This window comes from Syngnathus floridae, chromosome 2 (genome assembly GCF_059516105.1).
Source record: "Syngnathus floridae isolate MCC-2025c chromosome 2, RoL_Sflo_1.0, whole genome shotgun sequence".
Lineage (NCBI taxonomy): Eukaryota > Metazoa > Chordata > Actinopteri > Syngnathiformes > Syngnathidae > Syngnathus > Syngnathus floridae.
Window position 1 is genome coordinate 17,535,096 of NC_142414.1, and position 15,879 is coordinate 17,550,974.

General features: G+C 43.6%; 1 protein-coding gene across 6 annotated transcripts in view; it reads left to right on the top strand.

Moving 5' to 3' along the window:
* atp2b3b (ATPase plasma membrane Ca2+ transporting 3b) overlaps positions 1–15,666 on the top strand; it is a 33,251-nt gene extending 17,585 nt beyond the window's left edge. For 3 of the 6 annotated variants that reach the window (XM_088370065.1, XM_088370067.1, XM_088370066.1), the window contains 6 exons: positions 160–351; positions 701–914; positions 2,860–3,071; positions 4,255–4,362; positions 4,492–4,674; positions 10,935–15,666. In XM_088370065.1, the coding sequence (XP_088226191.1) occupies positions 160–351; positions 701–914; positions 2,860–3,071; positions 4,255–4,362; positions 4,492–4,674; positions 10,935–11,456 (1,431 nt within the window). In that variant the 3' untranslated portion in view covers positions 11,457–15,666. Of the gene's footprint in view, positions 1–159; positions 352–700; positions 915–2,859; positions 3,072–4,254; positions 4,363–4,491; positions 4,675–5,758; positions 5,919–6,134; positions 6,192–10,934 lie in introns of all 6 variants that reach the window. The other 3 variants (XM_088370068.1, XM_088370069.1, XM_088370071.1) reach the window with 2 other exon arrangements.
* Positions 15,667–15,879: the final 213 nt, after the last annotated feature.

Genomic DNA, 15,879 nt, shown 5'->3' on the forward strand with positions numbered 1-15,879 from the left:
TCTGGCCACAGCTTTTACTCATGCCAACTGCTCAGACTTGGAGGGGAACAACACAGCATCGAGGCAGTGACTCTCCAGAATGATTAGAATGCTTGAACGCTCCCATGATTCATGCCGTGACTCTGTGCATGTCCTCCTCATCGTCGCAAACTTTATCAGGGCATCGCCGGCACAGACGTGGCTAAAGAGGCATCTGACATCATCTTGACTGACGATAACTTCAGCAGCATTGTGAAGGCGGTGATGTGGGGACGAAACGTCTACGACAGCATTTCCAAATTCCTGCAGTTCCAGCTCACAGTGAACGTCGTGGCCGTCATCGTCGCCTTCACTGGAGCTTGCATCACTCAGGTACTCTGAGTCATCCACTTTTATTTGGGCTGCAAATTGAGCTGCTTGCCCTAACCAACATCATGTTAGCAAAATTTATTTAAGAGAAGGCAAACAAGCCTGCCTCTTTCAGGGCTGTCACTAACTAATATTTTCAGAACCGATTATCTTATCAATTAGGGGTGACCAGAAAGTGAGCATGGGTGGCCATGGCTGCCCCTGTCTACCACATAGCTCCGCCCCTGTCCAAGTATTTGTGCTTGCGTCTGTGCACCGCCCGGTCCAAGGCTGTCTGTTTTAAAATTGGCCTAAGAATTTTGTTGACCACACATGGCTTGTGATCAGTCAGCTTCATCTCTCCTCTTCGCAGGATTCTCCTCTGAAGGCGGTGCAGATGCTGTGGGTGAACCTCATCATGGACACGTTTGCCTCTTTGGCCCTGGCCACCGAGCCCCCTACAGAGGCCCTGTTGCTACGGAAACCTTATGGTCGCAACAACCCGCTCATTTCCCTCACCATGATGAAAAACATCTTGGGTCATGGAGTTTACCAGCTGGTTATCATCTTCACCCTGCTTTTCATAGGTGGGCACGCACAGACAGAAAATACAAAGAGAGTGTCTTCAATGTCATGTTTACTCTGCATTTATTTGGCCGCCTGTCATGAAGAGAACATCAAGTAAATTTGAATTGCTTTAATGTGGGCTCTTTGAATTTTACTGAGCTCTTGATGTTTTATCGATTTGAGCAGGAATGAGAAATTTCAAAATAGCGTACGCTGAAAGATTCATTGATGCCAGTGTCGGTTACACATACCGAATTTTTTAATCAGAGATTGGAGTCAACATTTTCTTGATTCTTTTTTTGAGCTGATTCCAAATCTGCTCTTGTTTTTCTCTGCCACATGATGCTTTTTTTTAAATAATAATAATAATAATACATTGTTGCAATATATTTAGTAATACTGTATTAATGAATTAAGTTCAGCAACTGGCGGACTTTTTTTCTGAAACATCATAGCTATAAATTATTATTTAAGCCATAATGCACAAATTTTCATAGGTCAAACATAAAACAAACAAAAAAATACAATATCTCAAAACCTGATGTCCTCAGGAAACAAAGTAAAGAAATTATTTTTAAATCAGCATGCAAAAAATCTATTGGGTCAACACATATCGTATTGTATAACTCAGGGGTCACCAACACGTTGCCCGCGGGCACCAGGTCGCCCGTGAGGACCGCATGAGTCGCCCGCAGGACTGTTCTAAAATTAACTCAAATAACGGTACTTATCAGTGAGCTGCATCTAATTATTTTACAGTCAAACCTCGGGTTTTGAACGTCCTGGTTCTCGAACAAATCAAAATTCGAACAAAAAATTCGAGATTTTTTTGCTTCAGTTGTCGAACAAAATTCGGAGGTCGAACCTCGCGAGATGAGCCGGGAGGACCTGATAAAACCTGACCGCGTGGCCCGGATGCCGACTGACTCCGTTGTTATTGTATCTTCGTTACTTTGAGGATTGTATTAACCCCTAATCATTCCTCCAAAGAAAGCAAGTGGCAGCAGTAAAGCCATCCTAAAACACAAAGACGCTCTTAAAGCAATGCGACAGTGAGCGTCCGGCGCCCTGCGGTTGCGCGATTGGACCAAATGAAGCTTCCCGCGCACTGAGGTCCACTTAAATTTTGGAAAGTACATCAGGACTTTAAAAATATTTTCTAAATTTCAGTGACGGCTCTGTCACAATAATGCGACCAGCACGGTGCAGTTGCGCGGTCGGCGACGCGCTACGGTTGCGCGTTCGGCGGTGCGCTGCGGTTGCGCGATCGGACAAAATTAAGCTCCGTGCACACTCAGGTCCACTTAAATTTTGGATAGTACATAAGAACTTTAAAAATATTTTCTGAATTTCAGCGACGGCTCTGTCACAATAATGCGACCAGCGCGGTGCAGTTGCGCGGTGGGCGACACGCTACGGTTGCGCGTTCGGCGGTGCGCTGCAGTTGCGCGATCGGACAAATATGCGCAAATGAAAAAATGCTTTAAAAAGGCGGGGTTTTTTTGTCTTGAAACGGATTAATTTATTTCCCTTTATTTGTAATGGGAAAACAGATTCGGAATTCGACCGATTCGCTTTTTAAACCGCCTTCTGGAACGGATTGTGGTCAAAAACCAAGGTTTGACTGTATTTTTGCTATTCTTGTTAAAATCACACTTACATGTGAACTGGAAATGACAATAATAGCACATAGTGAAAGCCAAATTGAGCAAATTGGCTATTTCAGAAGTCTGTCAAACTGGTAGCCCTTTGCCTTAATCAGTACCCAGGAAGTAGCTCTCGGTTTAAGAAAGGTTGGTGAACCCTGGTATAACTCATTCTCTCCGCCAGTGACTGTGAATACGTTATTAGCAGTGGATTTTTTTCCATTTCGTTTTTTTTGCCTTAAGGTTGCTTTTGTATTCATCCTCGTGAACTCAGCAGGCTACTCATAATCTCTCCTTCTCTTCCCTCACCTGCTTTCAGGCGAGCGCATTTTCAACATCGACAGCGGCCGCAACGCTCCGCTCCACTCACCCCCATCCGAGCACTACACCATCATCTTCAACACTTTTGTCCTAATGCAGCTGTTCAATGAGATCAACGCACGGAAGATCCACGGCGAGAGAAACGTCTTTGACGGCATATTCTCCAACCCCATCTTCTGCTCCATTGTTCTGGGCACCTTTGCGGTACAAGTGAGTTGGAGAACCCTTTTCTTCTGATGATTCCATTTAAGGTTTGTTGGAAATTGACTGTGTGGGATTGAGACTGGAGCCAAAAACGCGTCCATTTGAAGTTACCATTCCATGAGCATTAAAGGGCTAACTCATGTTTGTCATAGGCAAGTAAGCAGTTCACATCAAGCTTAATGTAGGCTTGTTGCAAAGTGCACCATAATGACAAGTTTGCTTATCAATAAATCATGCTGAGAGGCACAGCAAGTTGGGATGCATTATTTAAAAGAGTTTGAGAACTGCTGTCTTATATGTTTTAGCCAAATTCAATAGCAAGGGACAGTGCCACACAGGAATACAGTATTGTGAGGACAAGATGCTTGAGCGCTTATTGGCTCTCGTGGGGGAAACCAGAACTGAGAGAGGTGGCGGTGATTCCGGGTGTGACAGAGTAGCGGGATTTTGAGTGGTATAAATATCAGTGATGTGGACAGAAGGAGGCTCCAGAGAGGTTGAGTGAAATAACAGGGACGGATGCAGTGCTTCGGAGAGGGTTCTCGTCATCTAATTGAGAGGACGCTTTGCTGTCGACAAGGTTGCGTTCCTCTAACGGGCCTATGGAAGGCCATTTGTTGCTGTATCAATTTGAACAATTTAAGAGAGTTAGAGGACATCCAATTCATGTAGCGAAAGGTCATATCAGAAAAAGATTGACTGTTTGCTACCATCGCAATTTAGCTAGTGCTAAATGCTCAGTTTTGGACTGTAAATCATTTTGGGTAAAATTCCATTTTTGCTTTCTGCCTGGCTGAAGAGACGAGTCGGTTTTGTCACATCAAGCCATTATCACCCCAGCAGTGAAATCCTGTTATTCGCATTGTGTGAGATGATGTCTTGTCACCAAATGACTCATAACCACATCCAAAGAACTGCAGGCCTCACTTGTCACTCAATCATAAGAAAAACACTGGGCAAAAATTCCATCAATTCCAACGTTTATATGTTGAAGATATGTAATTTGAATATGGAAGAGGCCGATTGATTATTTTATACTGTATATACACTTGGAAAATTCTGCATGTTTTTATTAAACTGAAGTTTAAATTTAAATTTCATGTTTATCATGAAGATATATTTGTGTGTGTGTGTGTCTCTCTCTCTCTTTCTCTCTCTCTCTCTCTCTCTCTCTCTGTCTCTGCTGCAGATTGTGATTGTGCAGTGGGGAGGGAAGCCATTCAGCTGTGCTCCACTCAACATAGAGCAGTGGCTCTGGTGTCTGTTTGTGGGAGTTGGAGAGCTGCTGTGGGGTCAGGTAAAACCCTCTTCAGCTTGTTGAGGCTAAACATGCCTGCTAAGTGGGCGCTGTTTATGTGGAACATTCCCTTGAGGTGGCGCCATCCCACACTTGGTGTAGAGAAAATGTAACAAATCTGATGTGCAGGTGATCGCCACCGTCCCGTCGGAGCGGCTGCCGTGCCTGAAGGAAGCGGGTCTCGGTCTGGAGCCCGGGGAGGAGGAAGGGGAGGAGCTTGCAGAGGATGAAGAGGAGATTGACTGTGCTGAGAGAGAGCTGCGTCGTGGACAGATCCTCTGGTTCCGAGGCCTCAACCGCATACAGACTCAGGTAAAGTGTGCTTGACCAGACTGGAACCCAAAACACAAGACTTGGTGCCTCTTGATTGTTTTTTCTGTGTACTGTGAGTTTTCCCTCTAATCTCTGCTTCTCTTCAACACAGCCAACATTATGCTCGCCTCTGTCTTTGATTATGATTCTCTCGCAACATAAAAGTGGTGGTTTGTAAGATGCACTGCAACATGACAAAGGCATGTGTGTGTCCCTGTATGTGTGTGTATGTAACCAAAGTATTCATACTCCATACTAAAGTAAAGCTTGTGTGAAATGCAATGCTAATAGTATAAGTACTAATTCAACTCCTGTGCTTAAGTTCAAGCTAAAAAGAAAAAGTAGACTCTGAAATATAAATAGTAAGTATAATAAAAAAGTATAAAATAGTAAAAAAGTAGTTAAATATATATACATATATATAGTAGTAAAAACTATATAGGTTGCCGTAAAAAAATCTTTGCACACATAATAGTTTCCCACTTTTAATTAACTTACATAGTGCTGTAAAAAGGAAAGAAAAAGGATGTTTAAGAGCTAGCTAGTTTTACCTTGACAAAAAATATACCCGTGTTGCTAATGTGAATTGAATTAATAAATGCAAAATTACGTAATGATAACAACTGAAAAAGTTTTTGGAATTACACTTTTGATGGCTAGTTTGTAAGCTTTGTTAAATAAATAAATACATACATACATACATACATACATACATACATACATACATACATACATACATACATACATACATACATACATACATACATACATACATACATACATACATACATACATACATACATACATACATACACACATACATACATACATACACAAACAAAAATGAATAAAAAAATAGAAATAATAATAATAAATACTTGAAAATAAGACCTTGAAAACTCATTTCATATTAAACTCCCAATGCAAACACTGCTCAAGTGTGTGTTTATGTGGAAGAATGGGTAACACACACACGCACACACGCGCACACACACACACGCACACTCATTGAGAGGGTTCCGCACTCCGTCTGGCCCCCCCTCCCGCCTTCACTGAGTGCCACTGTTTTATCTCTGTCCTGCAGATGGAGGTAGTGAGCACGTTCAAGCGAAGCGGCTCGTTTCAGGGAGCAGTGAGAAGGCGCTCCTCCGTGCTCAGTCAGCTCCACGACGTAAACACTATATCTACCCCCTCTCACGTAGCTCTCTCCACCGCGACAGCCAATACCAGCCCAGCCCCAGGGAGTGAGTCCGCCGAAAGCATGTGCACACAGTTCTCATACACACACACACACACACACACACAACCACACTCACAAACATGCACGGCACGTGGACTTGCAGTATTTTACTGTCAATGGTTGTGCCCCCCCCCCCCCCCTCCCCACTCCAGCTCGCCCGCTGCTCATGCGTGTACAACATATCCTCTATTCTTTTTATCTTATTCTCCCTTTCAAACAGCACCCGGTCCTGACCAGCTGTGCAATTCTGGTCTGATCTGGTCTGGTCCAAATCCAGGTCTGGCCCCAGTCCAGAGTGTGTTTGGTTTTATTGTTGAGTGTGGTGCAGGGGTTGCTCGCCTTTCACTCTCTGTGTTCAGAGGCAAAAACCCTGAGCCCTTAGCTACTATGATGTCCTCAAGTGACAAAATGGCCGCCCCCTGGATCAATTCATACTCCTCAAACACAATATTGATCAAAATGCAGAACACCTATTTTTGACTTGACTTCCCCTTTAAGTATAAATGAAGATGATACTCTCCAAAAGGAAATGAAAGCAAACAATCTCATTGATTTTGGCGTCGATTAAGGGTCAAAGTTCAGAGAGTAAAGGACCGCTCCTGCTGCACCATGTCTTCCGATCTTTGCTGTGTGTCAATGAGGTCAAGCCAGGTTGCTGTGTTGAACGCCCGCTCTCAGTGTAAAGGAGTCAAACAAAATAAGCGTGTCGGAGTTGTGGGAGTGATATTTTTGGCATGCTACAATTTGAGTTTTGGCCAAAAGCTGTAAACCTTCGAGTATAAAAGCCCCAAAAATCGCTGCTGATGCCTAACTTGCCATTCTAAGTTTTGCTGAGTTTCCCTTTTAGCTTGTTTTTTTCCTCTCCTTCGTCTCCTCTCGCTTTTGTTCAGCGTGTTGTGGATTGATTATTTCCGTAAGACGACTTTCAGCTTCAACATCTCCCGTTTGCCTCTCGTCCTGAGCTCTCCAAAAAGTTGTGGTTTCTCTTCCTGTCTGTCCCATTTGTTTGTTAACTTTCTCTCTTTCTCCAATGCCGCTCTTGACTTTCTCTTTGCTGTATGTTCTTTTTGTTTTGGATATTACAGGTTTCCAGTTTGCCCAAAGTACACATAAAGACTGTGAAATGTACTCTGTTTGTCTAAAAGTGGAGTTGTTATCTTGTAGATGTATTTGGATTGTGCCAGATCTAAATACAGGCTCTTGTGTAGTATAAAAGATAAGATTTCTTTAGATTTCCTCATCCTTTTTTTCCCTGTTCCTCCTTTTTTTGTCATTTCCCTCATCCGTGACTTCCAGCCTTTTTGTCATTGTCCCCATCTCCCGTGAAGAGTAGCACCACCACCCACTTCATGTTTCCTCTTGATTTCTCTGTATGTCAGTTCGGCGAGCGTCTGTATGTGTGTGCTTGCTGGTGTTGCCAGAGCTGCTGTGTGTGTCTGTGTGCGTGTGTTTCTCACTGTGTGTAAGAAGGTCATTGTGTGTATGGCGATGTGTGCGCCGCTGCTTTTGACGTGTCCGTGTGCCCGCATGCTTGTGCTGTCTCCTCATCAGTCTTCTCAGTTGCTTCTCCTTTCCAACCTTGCTCCTTCCCTCATGCCCTTTTACCTTCCTGCCATCCCATGCTGCCTTCTTCTTCATCTTGCGCCGAGTGAGCTAGGGATATAGACAGCTGCCTTATGACACTTTGTATACAAAGTTGTTGTTAGTGTTGTCCCGCCACTGAATCAAAACAGGAGCTAGCCTAGCATAAAGCTAGCAGCGCCCGCAGGCTGCAAGACAGACTCAGCCGCTAGCTAGCATTGTTTTTAGCTTTGTGACCACGTTCATCAAGAAACAAACACTTGATCAATATGTTTCCTGAAGGAAAGGCTTCGCCTTTTAGTGCCGCTTGTGTTCGGATAACTTCTGCGTCATGCTCCACTTGGGTTCTCGCCATAGCAACCCCAGCCCTCAGACTTAATATTGCAGATGCAAGATGTGTGTCTTTTGCGCTTTCATCTGCCTGAGCTGTGCTGGACCTTTGTGATCCCTGCGGATCCAGTTTGTTTTCATTTGATATTGGCCTAGTTTTTTGTACAGATGAAAAAAAGATTACTGTGAGATCACCTCTCTCATTCTTTCTCGTGTGGTTGCATATTTATGAGGAGTCGTTAGCATTCACCCCCTGCGTCAAAGATAAAACCAGAATGGTTGCTCAGTGAAAAAGGTTCTTATCAAAAAGGCGGTACCGCTCAGTTTTTTTTGAAAGGATGTAGCAGCCATCTACCTCACAGCTTCCCTCTGTTTTTATGTTGCAGTTTCTTCTCATCAGCATTTTTTTTTCACACAGCAGCCTCAACCTTCCAGTGCCTCTTCTATCCTTGTACTTTTAATCATCATCGTTTTTCCATCAAGCTATGCTGAGAGGGCCAGTCAGGGAGGGATGAAGGAAGAGAGGGAGGGATGGAGAGAAACTGAGAAAAGCAGTAACACAGCAGCGCCCTGACCTCCAGGTTTCTCTGGTCACACTGTGGGCGACATATACTCGAAAGTTTACTCCACCTACGGGGACGAAAAATGAAAACAAACCAAGTGCCGACGACAAAAGTGGGAAAATAACGTTGCGAAACCTTCTCAGTCTGCATGAAGTGTTTTTCTGCTGTCTGACAGGCTCTTTGGAAAAACAGATAAGCACTGAACCTACTGCTTGACCGTCTGTCCGTCTGTCTGTCTTTATGTCTGTCTGTCCGTCAGTTTGTCTGTCTGCCAGTCTGTCACCTATGCCAGAGTCATGTGTAGAGACTTCTCAGAGTTTGGCCAACTGCAGCATGGACGCCCATTGAGCTGCCCGATTGTGCACCTTCCAAAAGTTTTAGTCGCTTGTTGCAGTTGATAGTTTTGGCCAAACTGTCTCTATGTAAGTCTCTGTCTGCCCGTTTGCCTGTCTGTAGACTTGCATTCACTTTTTGCCGTTTCTTTCAACTCATTCTGCTATTCCTCACTTTGGGCTTGAGGGAAGGGTGCATGGAACGATCGCCATGGCAACGGAATGCCTCTCTCTATGCACGCCTAAACCACACGCCGCATAATACACTCGTGGAACTCATTGTGGCGCGTGTTAGCGACAGAGCGAGACTGTGAGTGACAGTGATCCGATTCAGCATGACCCGGCTGCCTGTGGACGCCTGACACAGCTGACTTGGAACCAATCATCTCCTGTTTTCAAGAATCTAACCAATCACATGCTCTTATAACCTGCTGCGATGTCTGCTTTATTATTATTATATTTTTTTTTTGCAACTTGTGAATTTTATTTTTTATGTCCAGCAGTAACCTTTCTCATCAGCATCATTCTGATTCCACTCTGCTCGCTACTCGTTTCTTGCATGACTGCAGGATATTTGCGTGTGTAGAGCCTTGCAAAAAAACAGACTCAGAACTCACAGTGCACAACATTCCAATGCATGCTGATGTCCAGAGCGCCATGCTCGCTACATGGAGAAAAAAAAAATGGGACCGTTCTATGACAAGGGCTGCTGCATGCGTGTGCGTGGCCATTTGGTGATTTCTTGATTCAACTAACGCACTCTTACTGCTTCTTCTCCATCTGTGCCTGGCATTTAGCCTCACCCGTGTGCATGCATGCTAGCCAGTGTGCTGCAGTGCGAGTGTATTTCAAACACACACACAGACACACACACACACATACACGCACGGCAGGTGTGTATTACGTGAGATGTTTGCTGCTTTTGTGGTCTTTGTGGATGCTGCAAGGTCTGTCTGGTGTGTCAGAACTGACATAAGTGTTTGTCAATAGCAAACTCATATCAAAACACCTTTCTTTTTTTTTAAAAAAAACATCTTTTGGCAACACTCAAGATCAGGTGGACCTATGAATTCATTTTTAATCAAAGCAGATGCATGGTCATTAATATATCTTTCTGCAGGAGAAGAAGTGGACGGATGACCATGAATCTGATGGTGGCATGTAATAATCCACAGAGGTTGAATCAACCCGACTTTCTTGTTTTTGTCTGTCTGGGCTTTTCAACAAATGACTTTTTTGCTTTGTGTCTGGTGGAGTGACCCCAAATGTGATTTTGAGGAGAGAGTCGCTCTTCGAAAGTCTTCATATAGTACATAACTCACAGTCATAGGTGCATTGTAATCCTTTTTTCAAATTAGAAACCATTTTCATCAAGATTCCGAGCAATGCACTCATGGTCTTCACGTCTGCCTCGTAGGTCAAAGGTTTAAGGTTTAAATCTCAGCTCCAGCCTTCCTGTGTCATCTGGGATAGATCACCAATGAGCCCTAATAATGTTAGGCACGGGAAATGGATGGATGGATGGATGGATGGATGGATGGATGGATGGATGGATGGATGGATGGATGGATGGATGGATGGATGGATGGATGGACGGACGGACGGACAAACGGACGGATGGACAAACGGATGGATGGATGGACGGACTTAGGAAGACTCATTCGTCAGACTGTCTCTTTATCCAAGGTGATACACACGAAGAGCTCTCCACCAGACAAAACAGAGGAGGATTTTTTTTTTTTTTAAATGTTGAACAAAAAAGAAGTCCAGTTGCCTTTTGATTCAACCTCTATGGATTCTAATAATTGGGATAATCAAACATGGCAGCCATCAGTTTACGACTTTGTGATAGTTTCCTTCTCTCGGCTATGAGTCACTAAATTTCTTTTTAACTTGTGTTTTGCTAAAGCCGCTAGCTATTCCTTTAAAAACGCAAATGTTTTCAGCTGTACTGTTCCAGTAAGTTTGGAGGGGAGTGTAGCTTAACCAACAGTTTAGAAATAATATATAATAACTTGCAGTCATTAAATGTTTACTGTAAAGCCACCTGGCCTTGAGTGCCTGTCCATTTGTGTCTGTCTGTCTGTCTGTCTTCTGGCGGAGACCGGTCGGTCTTTGCGGGTTTCCCTTGATTGTTTTCCATTTAAGCGTCTGACTTGTTCTTCTTTTGTTCTTGTGGATTTCTCCCACACCTGCCCCCCTTCTTTTTGGCAGATGCGAGTGGTGAAAGCATTCCGTAGTTCGCTGTACGAGGGCCGGGAGAAACCAGAATCCCGCAACTCCATCCACAACTTCATGGCCCACCCAGAGTTCCTCATCAATGACCTCATCCACAACATCCCGCTGATTGATGACACTGATGTGGACGACGAATCCGAACTCAGCAGATATCAGCACGTGCACCCGGCCCTTCGCAAGCCGCCGCCCCCTCCCACCCAGCCCCAGCCCACGGCCCGCACCCGTCCCACCCGTCCATACCGCCAGTATAGCCTCCCAGTGACCCAGTGCAACCGAAATAATAACAACAGCGGCGGCAGCGACAGCAGCAGCAGCAGCGGCACTTCATCGATCGCCCACGCCAACAATCACAGCATCAACACCATCACCCCTAGCAACCAAACCATTCATCATCATCACCACCATCAACACTGCAACGACCATCATAGCAGGGACCGGCTGGGGAACCCCCCAACCCCTTACCTCGCCCACCTCTACTGTGTGGAGACCACCTTATAACTTGCGTGGGTCGGGGAGAAGGGGAACTGAGGTCAAAACGGGAGCAGAGGAGAGAGCTTGAGGACGCACACATGACATTTCCATCCGGTCTCTCCTGTGACACAGGAGGGAGGAGGACAACGGCTGCCGCCGACTCCATGTGAACATTGACGCTATCAAACGACCACTCCCTCATCCGCTCGCCGCTCACTCCGCCTTGACCTCCACTCACTCTTCAGCCTGCCCTCCATCCGTTGACAGTGGCTTTGGAGGCAGAGGGGCGTCCTGCAAAGCGTCAGCAGACCCGGATCATGCGGCAGCGAGGGGGGCCAATCCCTTCATTCCCGCTGGTGTTAATCGAGTGCGGTTGCCATGACCCCACCTACTCGCCTGCCATGACACTACAGCCACCGTGCGCAACAATTTCTCATCGGAAACATCGAACAACTCATTTTGCTCGTGATGTAATTGTTGGAGCTTTAACTTCCTCATCCATGCTCATCTTGGAGTCATTCATTTTCAAACATAATATGGTGCTCATTCTTTTCCACGTTGCTTCAGTTCTTCTCTTGGTCCCCACAGCATGATATTTTTCATCGTCCTTCCGATCACGTCTCTCACTCTCTTTCAATTTGTGTTGTCTTGTCTCTTCTGGGGGGAAAAAAAAAAAGATATACATTTCAAACAGGTACCCTTCATTTAAACCTAATAGTAAAGGGGAATTATATGAATATATATATATATATATATATACAGTACATATGTATATATTATATTATTATTTTTTATTAATAATTGGGATGCGACAATACAGAAGTTGTGACCAGTCGCCAATCCTTGAATGCTGCCCCGTGTCCACATGATATGTTGTCTGTGTGGGATGTACACACCCAAACATACAGTACAGCGGCCCCATGCATACGATGAACTGATGTATGGCTTCTGTCTCGATACTGTATCCTAGCTAAGTCGCTTCATTTCCTCTTCCCTTGCTTTGCCCCACTTTGTTTTGGCTCACTATCCCTAATCTTTTTTTTTTTTTTGAATGCTTGGAAAGCATTATCCCTTTAAATTGCATCAGGTCACAATGCACAGACTTTGGGCCCTTTAAGACTGACACTCACCTCAAAGCTGCTTTTGCTCACATGTCTGGGGTCAACACCATCATGAATGGATGGATTGATTGATTCATACTGCTAAATATTCATTGTGGGTTTAGCCCCTAACCCTACTATGTAAAACCAATAAGCGCATTGTTTGTCACATAATTGATTTGATCAACTTCCCATCATTAGGCAGCAAAGTTAAATGAGCAGGTGCGCTGTCAAAAAAAAGTTTTTTAAGTTGGGCAGTTGAACAAACTATTTTAAGTTTTGCTGTTAGGGTTAGGTAGAGTTCACACAACTCATTGTCCATTGTTGTGTTGGAGCAAACAATTTGCTTGCTAACTAACATTGTTGCCATAAATGTCAATTATTTCTATTTTAAAGTTGTTCTAACAGTTTTAGTCCCCCCAAAATACAAATTGTATTTTTTACAGTGTGATGGTTGCATGATAAGATTAATATTTTCATGTAATAATACGGCAGTAGGTGGAAACCTAAGGCGTTTTACCACTTGCTTGTTCAATTTTTAAATGTATAATTTAAAGTGTGACCTTCAACAGCTCCCAAATCAAATTCAGTGGAAGTTAGTGTTACATTTGTCCCCAAACTAGGCCATAGTATCTGCCTCAAGTTTATTTTTAATTCTCCTTTTCTCTTCCTTTTCAGATTATCTTATTCCAATGGGCTATTATATTTTAAAGTTGTTCAATTTAATCCTCCTTTGACTTGTAAAACACGTCATCATCACCCGTATTCTTCTGCTGCAATCATGCATTTTATTGCCTCATAGTGAGGCGTTTGGGGTCCATTGTGAACTCCTAAGTTACCAAATATGGTTGCTTGCCTAATACAGGGAGGGAAGTGAACGGACCCAAACTATCTTGTACAGTCAAACTGTTTATATGCTACAACAGCACTTCTTAGCTTTTGCAGAAAGATGTGCTTTGTAATCTGTCGGCTAGTTTAAATGCACGCGTTATGAAATGAGTAAGCAAAATTTAGTACGTCCTTGTGGCTCTGGGGTCAATTGTAACACAATAAAACACTATATATATATATATATATATATATATATAGTCACATGTTATTTGCTTTGCTCTTGGTTTGCCCTATAAGCTCCTCAATGTGATCATGGCAACAATGTGAAAAAAAATCCTGTTTTCAAGAGTGTAACAGAGCCACACAAATATTTGACATCATACATGATGGTAAGACCATGTGAGCCGGTGACATCACATTCCACCACATTCATCTCCGCGACCTTCCGTGGAGCATCAAGCACATTCCAATCAAGCGCGTCCCCCAAGTATGCCGTGTTGTCCCACGTGCGGGTGAACTGCTGACTTCACGTTGCCTCGGAGTGCAACGCAATACAAATTAAGTCCCTCCCTCCGGTCACCACCACCACCTTGTCCTCCGGCCTCCCCACACTGTTCTCCTGTTGACTTCCTGACCGGACCCACAAGCAGAAAAAGGCAAGGGCGGATAATATGCAACTGACTGACTCGTCATCACGTGTAACCCAGATTCGAACTGCAGTGCAACAGGGATGCTAACACATGCAAAAACAGAGCGGGAATATGCGTGTCCTGCTGGTTCTGTTTCAGGAGGGGCGCAAGGCTCTTTGGAAAAACCCGTAACTGTACAGAACTCTTGTCTTCTTGAATGCTCATCTTCATTATGGTCGCCGCACTCACCCGGGTGGTGGCATTGTGTTACTCTGTCTGTTTTGAAGCATGCATTTTGGTATCATTAATGTCACTCTTTATGTGTAGGTAAATCATTTAGACGACTGTCACGACTGTGTGCTATGAACTCTCCACATTTGCTCTCTCATGCGCACACGCACGCACACATGCACACACACATGCACACACAGACACGCACACACCTGTTCAAGGCTAACCTTGTCTATTTCATTGCCTCGTAGCACAGCTCTGTCAGTGCTTCTTACAGTAAACAAACAAAAAAAAAAAAGACACGCACACCAAACATGCTGAGCAAATCTAGTGTTGTAAATTAGACAAATCAGTTCCGGCCATTTCTGTCCATCTGTCCAGCCATGTTACATTATGATGTTGTGAGATAGATTACCAGAAGGCAAAAGCAGAATGTGAAAAAGAATATATTTATCCAAAATTAGAAATTGTACAACTGCATCAAACCTGTACAGCTCACCCCTAAATGCACACACGCAACTTTAATTTACAGGTACTATGTTCCTGTTACTTTATTTTATGGGTTTTTTTCTTTTCCTTTTAGTCCGTTTGCTTTTTGTAAGGAGATGAAAAACTAAACAGAAGCACTTGTACATGACATGATTACTGATTTTCTCCACCGGTGCTCCCACTGATGGAAAACATCCAATGCACATTCTCCTGAGCATATTCCGAGGGCTGTGTTTTCTGTCCAGTGAGCAGCCCCTGAAGCATGCAGAGGTGTCGAGATAATTTCGAGTCTCTCGAAACCGTAGTGGGGACTCACTCTGCAGATAAGCAGGAGACAAAAGTCACTTTATTATTATAATCGAAAGCACTGGACAAAATGAGGCTGGACAACTGGAGGGTGGCACAGAGCTAGAGACTGCAGAAGTGCGATGCATCCATTGTGTGCATTGTTGAGGCTGCTCTTTTAGATCTGCCGCAGGTTTTTACGGCCCGAGGGGAGAATTTAAGCTTTTACATTATTCATTATACATACTGTTGTAAATTTGGTGCGTGGAATGGATGGTCCTCCTTCTTGCACAATGCAGAGCTGTTCTGTGGACAGAAAATGCAGCCTGAATTGTGCTGAGAAAAAAAAAAAAGACCAAAAAAAAAACCCCAACACACACACACACACAAAGACTATTGAATATATTAAAGAGTTACCTGCCTGTTATTTAAGCGAATAAATATCTATATATATGAGGAAGAACACACCTGTATACTGTAGACAAACTGTATGGAAATCTAAGATAATTTATCGGGAATTAAGTCCTACACCTTTTGTCTGTATGAAAGAAAAAAAATACATCAAAGTATTCTACAATAATAACTTTGACAAGTCTGTGTGATCCTGTGTTGTTTGTTTAAACTGATTCTCTGTGGCGTTATTTCAAATATACAGGAAGCTCCCAACATTCAGAGTTGGTGTAAGATTGATTACTTTTCCAATCCATCAAATTGGTCACCATTTAGATCTGGGTTGTTTAAAAATTATAGCTTGTCCCTCATCATTTTTTTTTTTTTAATTTGCGACTAGATTAGTACACTCATTATTTAAAGGACATTTATAAAAAGGACAAGTAGCCATGCAAGGGGGAAAAAAAGAGTATTTTTTAGTATTGGGGACTATTT